The sequence below is a fragment of the Danio rerio genome, chromosome 5 (genome assembly GCF_052040795.2).
Source record: "Danio rerio strain M-AB ecotype USA chromosome 5, GRCz13ab, whole genome shotgun sequence".
Classification (NCBI taxonomy): Eukaryota; Metazoa; Chordata; class Actinopteri; order Cypriniformes; family Danionidae; genus Danio; species Danio rerio.
This window is the reverse complement of record NC_141025.1, coordinates 55,137,700-55,151,272: the sequence shown is the minus strand read 5'-3', so window position 1 is coordinate 55,151,272 and position 13,573 is coordinate 55,137,700. Positions and strand designations below refer to the sequence as shown.

Genomic DNA, 13,573 nt, shown 5'->3' with positions numbered 1-13,573 from the left:
GAGGAAGAAAGGAGATTTAATTGACATAGTATGGTTGTTGGTGCCAGACAGGAGGCTGGTCTGGGTATTTCAGAAACCGCTGATCTACTGGGATTTTCACGCAGAACCATCTCTAGGGTTTACAGAGAATGGTCCGACCAGGTTTGAGCTGACCGAAAGGCAACATTAACTCAAGTAACCACTTGTTACAAACGAGGTATGAAGAAGAGCATCTTCGAATGCAAAACCCGTCCAACCTTGAGGCAGATGGGCTACAGCAGTAGAAAACCACACCGGGTGCCACTCCTGTCAGCTAAGAACAGGAAACTGAGGCTACAATTCACACAGGCTCACCAAAATTGGACAAAAGAAGATAGGAAAAATGTTGCCTGTTATATATATATATATATATATATATATATATATATATATATATATATATATATATATATATATATATATATATATATATATATATATAATTCAAATTTCTCACTGAGTAACTGTACAATTGTAACCACTGTTATATTAATAAAAGACTAAAATTACACATTCCACTGTTAGTGTATATAGTTTGGAAAAATATTATCTAGATTACATTATTATTGTTACATTATTATTAAACTAAATATGCATTTAGTATTTAAAACCTTGATATACTGTCATTTAAAAATGCACCGTGGTATGCTTATACATTTTTTTACTGTCTAAGCTTTTAATATTTACTCTAAACGTCTAACATACAATAAATCGTATCGTTGTAATATAAACGTACACACACTTCACGTAAATCACTGTTTTAGCAGTTTGTGTACTTGTGTGTGCGCAGAAAAGCGGCGCTGTCTGTTTAAATCCCGCCAATCAGTTGAAACGCGTGTAAAACGTTTCCGTTTCCGCGGAGACAGAAGCGTGTCTTCCTGTTTGGCAGAAGGAGGAAGCAGGATGTGTGAAATCTCACATGTGCTTGTTGTTATGGTACGTGAGCAGAGCGATATGCATGCAAATACATATTTACCTCTCCCACCGTCTTCATTTCGCTCTTCAGCGGGGTGTTCAGTATCGCCGCTTTCAGTCTCTTTGCGCTGTGAACTTACTGTCCCATTTATGTAGTGAGTAGTTGTTTATAAACATTGGCTGGGGTCCATACAGGAAGCCTTTAGTCTGTTTACATGCTCCGATCACGACAGAAACACGCAAACCGATGTTTTCAATGCGTTTTTTTTCTGAACGCAGACACTGAGATTTAGTGCACGGAAGTCTCTCACTTCAGCACGCTTGGTGTCAGACCTGAAACAAACTGTTAGCCTAATGCTAGTTACCACAGAAAGACAGCCCTGTCCTGTCAGATCGAAGTACACTGTCATTAAAGTGGGCTTAGCTTCATTTCAGTGACTTTTTCTCTCTCACTGCTTTCACATGAATAGATCTAATTACTAATTGCTTTAATAAGTCATAACGTCTTGCTATAGAAGCTACATCTCCCAATATAACACATTCTGCGTCAGTGTTTGTGCACTTAATTAAGCAAGCCGGGTTAATGTGAGGTTAGTTGTCAGATTTATTAAATGGAATTAAAAGTAGTGCTTGCTCTGATTTAATATTATTTATTATTTTTTTGGTGATGCAGATGTCACAGAAGTGCACTCGTCTCGAATATCAATGATTAGTGTAGCAAAACAACATGCTAATTAATGATACATTAACTATTTTGTTAAATATAATTTATTTTTTGTTGATTATGAGGATTTACAGTATTTGCAAAAGTCGTTTCACATGTCTTGCAGTTTGACTATAAATGTATTGTTAGTAATATTTTAATATTGCGAGAAGTTAACATTTATGATTCCTGCCATAAATTTAATCAATTCAGCATGCTGACTGATGATATATGTTGTCATTTAGATTGAATACAATATATTTTTGTTGACTATGAGGATTAATTAGCTGAGGTTTTAATGATTTTGTACACATCTATAGTGGTTTTACTGTAAATGTAGTGTTTGTAATAGTTTAAAATTGTAAGTTAATATTTTCAAGTTCTGTCATAAATTAAATAAATTCAACATGCTGACTGATAATATGTTTTCCTTTTTGTTAAATAAGATATATTTGTGATGATTATGAGGATTTATTTGCAAAAACAGTTTCATATTTCTGTAGTTTTTAATGCTTTGGTACACATCTATAGTGCTTTGACTATAATTGTAGTGTTTGTAATAGTTTAATATTGTGAGAAGTTAACATTTATGAGTGCTGTCATGAATGCAATTAATTCAGCATGCTAACTAATGATTTATGTTGTCATTTAGGTTGAATACAATATATTTTTGTTGACTATGATGATTAATTTGCAGAGTTTTTAATGATTTTGTACACATCTATAGTGTTCAACATGCTAACTAATGATATATGTTAACAATTTTGTTGAATAAGATATATTTTTGTTGATTATGCAGATTTATTTTTAAAGCTGTCTCAGATTGATAATTTTTAATGATTTTTTACACATCTGTAGCATTTGATTATACATGTAGTGTTTGTAATCATTTAATATTGTAAGAAATTAATATTTATTAATTATATAAATATAATTAAACCCACAGACACACAGTGCTATCATACATTCAATCAGTTTCACATGCTAACTGATGATATGCGTTATCCTTTTTGTTGAATAAGATACATTTTTGTAGATTATGAAGATTTATTTACAAAAGTTGTTTTAGATTTCTGTAGTTTTTAATGATTTGGTACACATCTCTAGCAGTTTGACTATAAATGTAGTGTTTGTAATAGTTTAATATTGCAAGAAGTTAATAATTATGAGTAATATTAATATTTTTGAATCAATTCAACATGATAAGTGATGATATGCATTAACCATTTTGTTGAATAAGATATGTTTTTTGTTGATTTATGAGGATTTATTTGCAAAAAAAGTTTCAGATTTTTGTACTTTTTATTGATTTTGTATAGCAGTTTAACTATAAATTTAGTGTTTGTAATAATTTTAACTTGTGAGAAGTTAATAATTATGAGTACTACCATAAATTAAACCAATTGAACATGCTAACTGATATGTATTAACTATTTTGCGGAATAAGACATATTTTTGTTGATTATGAAGATTTATTTGGTAAAGCGTCAGATTTCAAATGTTATTTCAAATTATTCGAATTTCGAATAATTTTTAAATTTTGTACACATCTCTAGCAGATTGACTATCATTGTAGTGTTTGAATAATGTAACAAGTTAACATTTTTATTACTTCTTCTATTATAAGTGTTATGCATATGTATATGCATGCATAAACTTTTCTAATGTAACACAAGTATTGGCATTAAAGATGTGTTGTTTATTGATTGTATGTATGCATTTTTCAGGGTGATGAGCTGTAACATTTCTGTAGCAGTGTGTCCATGTTCTTCAGAGCCAGCTTCTTCCTCTTCGGTTTAGTTTGGATAACTATGGCCCAGCTCTTAGCACAAGACGAAAAAGAAAAAACAACTGCACTAAAAGGTAAAGCCATTAGTTATAAAATTTATTTGAACGTAAAATGTACTTGTGATTAATTACATTTTTAATGCATTCAAAAACAAATGCTGAAAAGAATAAAAAAATGCTGTATTATTTCTTTGTGTATTAGAATTAAAAAAAAAATATTTTTTTTTCTGAGTAAATCCAACAAAAACCTATTTATTTAACAATTTAACAGAAACCTTCCATAAAATAAAATATTCATTCATTCATTTTTATTTTGGCTTAGTCCCTTTATTAATCTGGGGTCGCCACAATGGAATAAATCGCCAACTTGTTCAGCATATTTTTTACGCAGCAGATATCCTTCCAGCTGCAACCCATCCCTGGGAAACATCCATACACACTCATTCACACACATACACTACGGACAATTTAGTTTACCCATTTCGCCCATACCACGTGTTTTTGGACTTGTGGGGGAAACTGAAGCAGCCGTAAACACGGAGACAACATGCAAACTCCACACAGAAATTCCAACTGACCCAACCGAGGCTCGAACTGGCGACCTTCTTGCTGTGAGGTGATTATGCTATCCACTGCGCCACCGTGCTGCCCCAAAATAAAATATTTATTCATAAATTTAAAATAAATTTTGATGCACTTGTTCAAAACAAGAATAAGTTGTTGAAATATTAAAATAGATAACATACATTAACATATATTATAAACACATGCAAATTTCTTGCAATTTTTTATATATTTTGAAATGTTCAAATTTTGTAGCTGCACATAATCACTATCAGGAAAACGAAAAAAAAATGAATAATTACAAATAATATAATATGATAATTTTACATTTTTAATTTTTCTTTAAAAAATTAATATTATGTTTATATATTTATTATATTATTTATTATGTTGTTGTTGTTGTTTACATGCTTGTATACTTGTCTGTGTTACAGATTTACTATCCAGGATAGATTTAGACGAGCTGATGAAAAAAGACGAGCCTCCGCTGGACTTTCCTGAAACTCTGGATGGCTTTGAATACGCCTTCAATGAGCGTAAGACCCTCAGCTTGTCTTTACTCTAAACATTCACTCAATGACTTTACACTATGACACGCATGTCAGCCAGACCATCAAATGGCATTTCAGCCTGCGCTTTAATAACATCATCCCGCACCTCGTCTGTGATTCTGGAGGTCTGTATGCATTAGAAGTGTGCGGTGGGTTTGGTGGGATATTGACAGCAGGCAGCAGGCTGTGATAGCGCTGTCTGTTTCCGAGTCTCTGGAGTCTGTGGCAGCTGAATGGACAAGTTGTGCATGCTATGGGCTGTCAGTGGCTTACTCAGCCTTGTGCTCCGTTTGACGGCTAGATTTGCATAACCTTGCTCCTCTCTCTAAAACGCCTCCTGTTAGCGTCTGGAATACCTTATATCAGTCTCTCTCAGTGAAAAAATGATCACTTTTATGGGGCTTTAGGAGGAAAGTTTCACTTTGTAACTTTTTTCCTCGCTTTCTGAGATGAATGTAAAATGGCCATTGAGGAAAGTGTAGTTCTGAGTGGTAACTTTTTGATGCAGGTTTTGGGAAAAAAAAGATTATTTTGAGCCTAAGATAAATGGGATGTTATATGAGCCAAATAAGGGCTTGTTATAACTTTAATTTGGATGTCGTTAGCAGTTACCATTAAGCAAATGTACAATGTACAATAAGTGTGTACAAATTTTATATGTTAAAAATAATTGAATTAGGGCGACACAGTGGCTCAGTGGTTAGCACTGTCGCTTCACAGCAAGAAGGTCAATGGATCGAATCCCGGCTGGGTCAGCTGGCATTTCTGTTAGGAGTTTGCATGTTCTCCCTTTGTTGGCATGGGTTTCCTCCAGGTGCTACGGTTTCCCCCACAGTCCAAAGACATGCCCTTTAGGTGAATTGACAAACCAAATTGGCCATAGTGTGTGAGTGTGTATGGGGCCAATCACACGAGCACGCTTTTTGCTTTGAGATGCACCTTTTTTAAAATGATGTACTAACGTTGCGATCGTTTTAACCGCCTGCTGCACCTCGTTTTGTCATTTCGCGCTGTGCACTCACTTTTAAGAAAAAATAAGCTCTGAGTGGAAAAATTGTGCTATGTCAGTCGCGTCTTTTTCATTCTCCAATCAAATGAAAGTAGAGACGGAGTTTCCTTTGGGGTGACAGCAGTGTTTGTGTTGTCAAGACGATTATGGGGACTTTTAAAGATAGAGAAGAGACTAGTGGTTTCTGTTTTGAGATATCCAGAGCTGTATGACTTACAAGTATTCATGCAGTTTAGCTTAAATTCATGTTTTTTCCTATCATGTGGTTTGTTGTTAAATTTATGTTTATCATATTATATATCATGTCATATTTTATATAATTTCATATATCATATATAATTTGTTTTTTGCTTATGTAATGTTTATAATAGTTTTAATCAAAATTAACCAATGAAAGTGTTTTTTTTATTAAAGTTATAAAACATAAAAAAACATAATAATAATGACAAGTAAAGCTGAGTTAAGAGACAGGTTTATGTGCAGTTGTAGCCTAAATTGGATGTTAAAATGAAAATAAAATAATAGCAATAATTAGAGATGTAACGATTCACCGTTAGCTGGTTAAAAAATTATTCAAATATGTGGCCATTCAAACCGGTGGAAATGTTGAATGAATCGCAATATTTTTTTAACAGAGGGTGCACTTTTTTTAACAGAGGTGGAGCAGCAGAGTAAAATGAGACAAGCGGGCAAATGCACCTGACAAAACACAAACTGGGTGCAAATACTGCAAAAAGTCGTTTACTTAAACAAATATTAATGAGTCTTCTTTAGTTTGTATTGTTCTTTTTCTTTGGATTTTGATTTTAAAATAGCAATTTAGTTATGGCAGAAAATATATTAATTAACAAAAAATGTGCAGCATTCAAGAAATAAATGAAAGGGCTCTTCATCTTAAATTTGTTTAAAATAATTTTGTTAAAAAATCGTGACTAAATCGTATCGTGAGATTATTATTATGAATTGTGAGTCAGGTGAATCGTTACGTCTGTAGCAATTATATAAAAATGCAAAATAGAAAAAATATCAAAATGCAAAATAGAAAGAACATAAATTAATATATTATTTACAATGATTTTATAATTGTATTATATTATTTTAAGATGATGCAATTTGATGTATTTAACCTTCTTTTTAAAATGTATCAAACATGAATAGTTTTTGCTACAAAACATTTAATTCTATCACATAATAATAGTGGGACACCCTTTTATGGAAATAGGGTTTTAATTTTTGTGTATTTTTTTACCCCCTTTATTTCTTTTTCATCTGTGATCTAATGAGCCCCTTCCCCCCATCCAACACTCAGACACACAAAATGTATGCATTTGAGATGAATGTTTTTTCCTAAATCATGTGGCATGATGATGACTTCATCCCAGTCCGCCTTCAGCTTGTTCATTACTGGAAATCCAAGGTTATGTATACCTCATTAAGCTAAAAATCGAGAAAGCATGCTAATTATGGCAGGTTAAAGCAGGGAGAATAAGTTGAAGGGGGATATTCCTCAGAGAGCCTGTGTTATGAAGACGATGGAGCTGAACTTCCACTGCATGTTGGTTTCATTAGATCTTCTCTTCCTTCTGTTAGGCACTTCTGGTAGTAGCATTTCTCTTCACCCCTTTGTGAATGCATAATTGATTTGGAAAGGTACTCTTTGCTCTCATTCTCTCTCAAACGCCATTTCCCATCCTTTCTCAAAGGAGCTTCCATGCTTTCAGCGTTTAGTGTTGATGTACGGCCTTTTAGCACTACTTGTTGTCGCACAGCTAACGAAGAAAGTGAATAGTTTAATACTCTTTGAGTTGGCCATGTTGGATTTATCGCCTGGTAACTGTGTGGAAAAAGCGCCAGAGCTTTTTTGAGAATCAGACGAGTGAAAGTGCTTACGCAATCTCTTTTTTCCCCTGTACGCAGAGCCATGCACTAGGGTAATTGCAAAAGTATTATGCCCCTAGGCTATTTAGGTTAAATGTGTATGCTTTTGAGTGCTTTGACTTCACGCACTGGCAATCAGAGAGGGCACGATTAGATTAAACACTGTTTTTAGGCTTTATTATGCCTCTTTGTCAACAGCAGTATAAATAGACTATCTTTCTAAAACATCATTTTCAGTATGTTGGCTGCGTTCTAATTCGTTTTTTAGGAGTGCATTGTTTTGTGGCATATACTTGCTTTACTTGGAAGGTTTACTGCCCTCTGAGTGACCTTAGAAAAAGACGTGATGCAGTATCAGAATCCGGCAGTGAAATTGATTTACCTAAACATTCATAACAATTCAGAAGTTCAGGGACTTCTAAGACTTATTTTATTTTGTCTATTTTTAAAATGATTTATCATTTAAATAATTTTAAGAAATATTTTTACAATTCTACCCCCAATTCTTTCCCTTATCCCTACTCCTCATTTTGCGCGAAACTGAGATTGAAACTGAGAAACCTAGGGGTATGAACATTTGTCAGAATACACCATGTACAACAGCAGCATGGCTGCACACAGGAGTCAAGAAATGCACAAATTGATATTTTACAACAAACAGGCATATGTTTTAATACATTCATGACGGTGTTTGTGTTTTACCGTCATGCTTAAAAAAAGAAAAAAAAGAAAAAAAACCTGCTAAATTTTGCAACCTATAATCTATAATAGTAACTCATTTCTAATAGTCCCACAACATACTTTCACGTCTCACACTCGATGACACAGGAATCGTCTACCAGAAATGTCTACTTGCTGCGAAAGATCTTTTTGCAGTGTCTGCTATAATGTTAATGTTGTTTATGTGTGTTTACATAGATGAATATGGCCACGGTGCACATGCACAGTACAGTTACGATCTTATTGCCACTTTATATTATTTTGATAACATGATATCTCTGCCTTTAGTGATTTCCTGAAGATAAATACCAAAAAATAATGCAACTGGAATAACTGCAGCAGTGGCCAGTTGTTGTGCTGTCCCATTTCTTAGGGGGAAAATTTGCTGCCCTTTCCCTTCACACTCTTGTTTCAAGGGCCAAGGGGATAAAATAGAATTGGGATTGGGCCATATTCTTCAAGGATGCATCAAAATCATCTAGAGTTTTGTAAATCTGCAATTTTGCATATTATTTCAGTTTCAAATAGCTGATCTTATTTGCGAAATATTGAAAAAGGTTTCACAAAGAGAACCTGTATTAAAGGGATAGTTCAACCTGAAAAAAAACCCCTCTATTTACTCACCCTCGGGTGGTTTCAGAACATGATGAGTTACGTTTTTCTGTTAAAAATGCAATAAAATATCATAAAAAATGTTGGAAACTGATGACCATTGGCATCCATAGTATTTGTTTTTCCTAATATGGATTACACGTTTCCAACCTTTTTCAAGAGATCATCTTTTGTGATCTACAGAGGAAATTAACTGTTTTGAGACAAGTGAGTAAATGATGACATACTTTACATTTTTAAGTGTACTATCCTATTAAGTAGCAATACTGTTTTAACATATTAGATTATGATAATAATTGCAGGGCCACAGTTTGTCCAGGGTTATCAATTGTGTGTGTATATTTTTGGCTTGGAACAGCCTTCTGTTAAAAGTTTTTTGTGTTCATCCCTGCTACAGGCAAAAAACAAAACAAAAAACAAATCAAAAACAAAACTAAACAAAAACAAAAAAGCAAAACAACAACAACAAAAAAACAAAACAAATAAACTTAATTGAAACCAAATCTATGAAGTATCGGTATCGGTACTCTGTATCGGTGAGTACGCAAATACAAATACTTATACTCGTATCAGTTTGTAAAAAAGTGGTATCGGTTCATCCCTACTTTTGGGTTTTTGAAAATAATCCTCCATGTAGTGTGTAACACAGCTCTAGATGAATGAAACGTTCAGCTTTACATCTGAAAGTACACCGTTTTTAAAACTATTGATTTAAAAAAAAAAGACAAAAGATTCATTTATATAAATCCTTTTGGTTCCAAATATTTGTCGATACAAATCTTATGCCATATATGAGGTACCAGAAACTTTTTTATGTCAATTGTTTGAGCTGTGCCGAACAGAACTCCCCTCCAACGAGCTTGCTGTCAAGGAGCAGTTAGTTTTCAATATAGTTAAACTTTTCTCACAGTGTAGATTTTTGTGTATGATTCTCTGCATTGGGTTGACACTGTATACTGTTTACTCAGAGTATTTACATGGTTATTAAGCAAGTAATACAACAAGCATTTAGTTTGGGCTAGCTTTTGCAGATGGACATTGCTCTACAATGCCTCTGATGGGTGAGTTGGGGGTGTGTCTTTTGTCTCTCCAGGTGTAAACTATTCATGACCATTGTCACTCACGCATAGAGCTATGATAAGCCAGAACAAACTTAACAAAATGTAAATCATTGTAATGTTTTCTTTGAAAGAAAGAACAGAATAATTTTCATAATTGTGAAGTAAATATTCTAGCCTACAAGAATTGTTACTTAAAAGTCTTGTTCAGGCCTATTCAGTGTGTTTTTGAACCTTATTTCAGCTTTCTCCAAAACTAATAACCACGCATATGTATATATTTTTTTTCTAAAATAACTCAAGCATGTACATCAATATTTCTCATATATAGTTGTAGCACAGTTTGTGCTGAATACAAAAAATACATGTTGGCCAGTACTATGGAAGAAGTAGCTAAAATAAGCACAAATGTTAGGGCATGTCAAAACATATTAGGGGCCCAAAAACACCTCAGACCCCTAAGGGTTAAAGCTTGAATCTTCTGTAGTTACATTGTTTAGTAAGACAGACGGAAAAATTTAAAGTTGCTATTTTCTTGGCTCTTATAGTCTCCTTCCAGCTTAATAATCAAGGCACATTGTATTCATACCATGACTGCAGCAGGCACAACGATATTACACAGTCACTATAAATGGTCTCTAGCAGCAAACCCTACATGACCAGTTAGAATCTGCATAATATATCCGATTTAATTATTTAGCTAAGCTAAGCTAAAAGTCCTCCTGCCAGACCCAGAGATCAGCTGGATGGATTCAAATATGGTAAAACTCTACTGTTTAACTCTAGGGAAGTTGTATAAAGGGCTTATTGGCAAAAAAAAAAAAAAAAAAAAAGTCCAGTGTTCCTTTAAAGGGCCAAAACTAAGATAGTCTCGCTTTAACTTAAGTAAGAGTATCAAAATGTAGAGTGGGTTCAATGTACCCTGCACTATAAAATCACATAGAATACAATTCAAAATGATTATTTTGAGAAAGCCGTTCATTCAGCCCTTCCACCGAAACACCATTAGTCCTAACCAAGTGTGTTGTTGTTGTTGTTTACCTCATCCACCTCAGCAGCTGTTTAGCAGCATCAGTGCTTGGCAAAAGCCAAGCCTCATTGTCCAGCCTTGGCAGAACAGTGGCATTGAAGTGGGTCACTTTGAATGAAGTCGGCTGGCCGGCTCTCAAACGATCCCCTCAAAGGATGCACATAAGTGGGAACAGTTGCGGTGGTCCAGCTACACTCGCGCATGTTCACACTCTCAGATCTCTGGTGGCTTGAGGTACAGTGGTGGAGAGTCCACTATTGCAGCACCAGCTGTCTGAGGACGGCCTGCCAGACTTCCCAGAAGGCCGAAACAAGGGGAACAGGAGAAGCGTTAGCCGTTCGGATGCCCTGTACCTGCCAGATGGGGGGGACGGCAGCCAGTGTTTAATTGCATGAAGGGGAATGATGCACATCATGCTGGCCTGAGGTTCTGAACTGAAGGTCACCGTCTGACAGGTGGAATGACTTCTTATGCAGGCAGTGAATAGACAGAAATCAAGAACTTAAATACTAAAACTTTTTGTAAAATAGGATTTCATAGAATTATAGAAAATATAGAAAGTTGAGTAGCCTAAAAACAGCTTCCATGTTAACCTCCCACCCCACCACCCCCAAAAATGGATAGTTCACCAAAAAACGAAAATTCATTAATTTAAAATACACTGCAAACCATAATTTTCTTACTTAAGAGTTTTTGGGCTTAAGAGTCCAAATATCTAAAAATTCTTAACCTAAAAAGCATTTCAGAGACAAATTAATAAATAATTAGTCAAAGTTTGGTGTTTTTTTCTTAAAGCAAGCAAAATAATCTGCTTATAGGGGTTAGTAAAATTTGAAATAATGGTTTGAAATAAGATTATTTTACTTGCTTCCAGAAAAAAATAAATAAATAAATAAGTGAGCTTTGACTTTTAAATTTTTTTTTACCTTGAAACTGGAATGTTTTTTCGAAACATTTTAAACATATAGATTCAGTTTTAAAGGGCACCTATTTGAACCCTTTTCAAGATTTATAAAAGTATTTTTAGTTGCCAGAATGTGTCTGTTAATTTTCAGCTCAAAACAACCATCAGATTATTTATTATACCTTGCAGACTATTGGATTGTTTGCTCTGAACACATTGTAGCTGTTTTTGATGCCTGTCCCTTTAATGCTAGTTCTTTCCACCAACCATTCCTAATTGCCTGTCAGAGTGCACCTCAATCTCTGCCTTAGCTGTGTCAGATAAACAGCATAGTGACAGACATGAAGGAAGCAAATCTCACGTAATGTTTGTAAGAAATACTACAGAAGGAACTTTCCCAATGATTATTTGATGTGGAGGTAATTCAAGTCTTTCAATGAGTCACACACAATGTTGTTACAAAGTTCATGCACACAAATACACGCACAGACACAGAAACACAGCGTGTTTAACTTTACACTTTTTGCAAGGCAAATGTGAAAGGATAATCTTTAATGTCCACTGCTGTATGGATATCCGTTATGTTAAAGGGGTGGTTCTCTATGATATCATATTTTAAACTTTAGATGATGTGTAATGTAGCTGTGTGAACATAAACAACATCTCTAAATGTAGTATGTTCAAAGTTCAATGGAAAGGGAGAATTTGCTTTTACAGAGTTAGCTTAGTAGAGCCAAACTAATAGCTAACAAATTTGGGGACTACAAAAGAATACATCCAGGCTAGTGAGATCCCAAAGGCTTCTGGTTACATGCATTCACCTCGTGCGCACACCCTGCGCAGCAAAGGGGAGTGGCCAGAGGTGCTGTAATGTTAAAGCAGTGAGAGCTAAAATGCCATCCAAATGCTGCTTGTTCTGTTTCTGTAATTGGGCTTCCAAATGACTTGACACAAGGAAAGAAGTGCTCACAGTTTAATTTTCATTATGTTACAGAGAATTATAAAAAAAAAGATATAGCGCTAGCATTTGACAAAGATGAGCTACCAGAATCTCTCCCAGTTCAGTGCTGGATTCAGTTAAAAACTCCTCTAACCGATGAAACTGTGGAGTATCTGAGTATCTGCATTTTAATTTGTTAAAATTGATCAACTACAGGCACAGTTTCTAGCATTATCGGTATGTTATAGCAAGGACATAAACAAGGATGTAAACAATGGAAAATGCTGTTTGTCACTGCCAACAATTTATCTACAAATTCACAGTCATCAGTCAAACCCCTGTAAACTTCCACAATCTTCTGAGCCTCTGACTGTACTTTTTACACAGTGCAAAAGCTCACTTGTAGGGGAGTGACGTGGAGCCAATCTGCAAATCACAGCACATTATGTTTGCGGACCAATCAGAGCCTTAAGGGTGGGCCTTTCAGAGGAACTAGGAAATATGACAGTAATTTGCATTTTAGCTGAATAGCAGTATATAATCAAAGTGAGATGTATGAAAAAATAACCAGATTTTCTACAAATAAAGGAGAAGCACACAGTGCTTTGCATCTTATAAACACAAGTAAGCCTTAAAAATACATTGTGGACCACCCCTTTGGGTCATTTGGCATTTCTGTGTGGAGTTTCTCTCTGTGTTTGCTTGAATCCCCCTGGTGCTCCGGTTTTCCCCACAGTCCAAAGACATGTGATATAGGTGAATTGGGTAAGCTAAATTGGCCGTAGTGTATGTGTGTGCATGAATAAGAGCGTATGGTGTTTCCCAGTGTTGGGTTGCAGCTGGAAAGGCATCTGCTGTGTAAAACATGCTGGATAAGTTGGCG

General features: G+C 34.8%; 1 protein-coding gene across 2 annotated transcripts in view; it reads left to right on the top strand.

Annotated features, from left to right (window-relative positions):
* The first annotated feature begins 898 nt into the window (after positions 1-898).
* Positions 899-13,573, top strand: part of arb2a (ARB2 cotranscriptional regulator A) — a 319,558-nt gene continuing 306,883 nt past the window's right edge. The window contains 3 exon segments of one of the 2 annotated variants that reach the window (NM_200418.3): positions 899-954; positions 3,364-3,499; positions 4,423-4,524. In NM_200418.3, the coding sequence (NP_956712.3) occupies positions 3,400-3,499; positions 4,423-4,524 (202 nt within the window). In that variant the 5' untranslated portion in view covers positions 899-954; positions 3,364-3,399. 2 annotated transcript variants of the gene reach the window in all.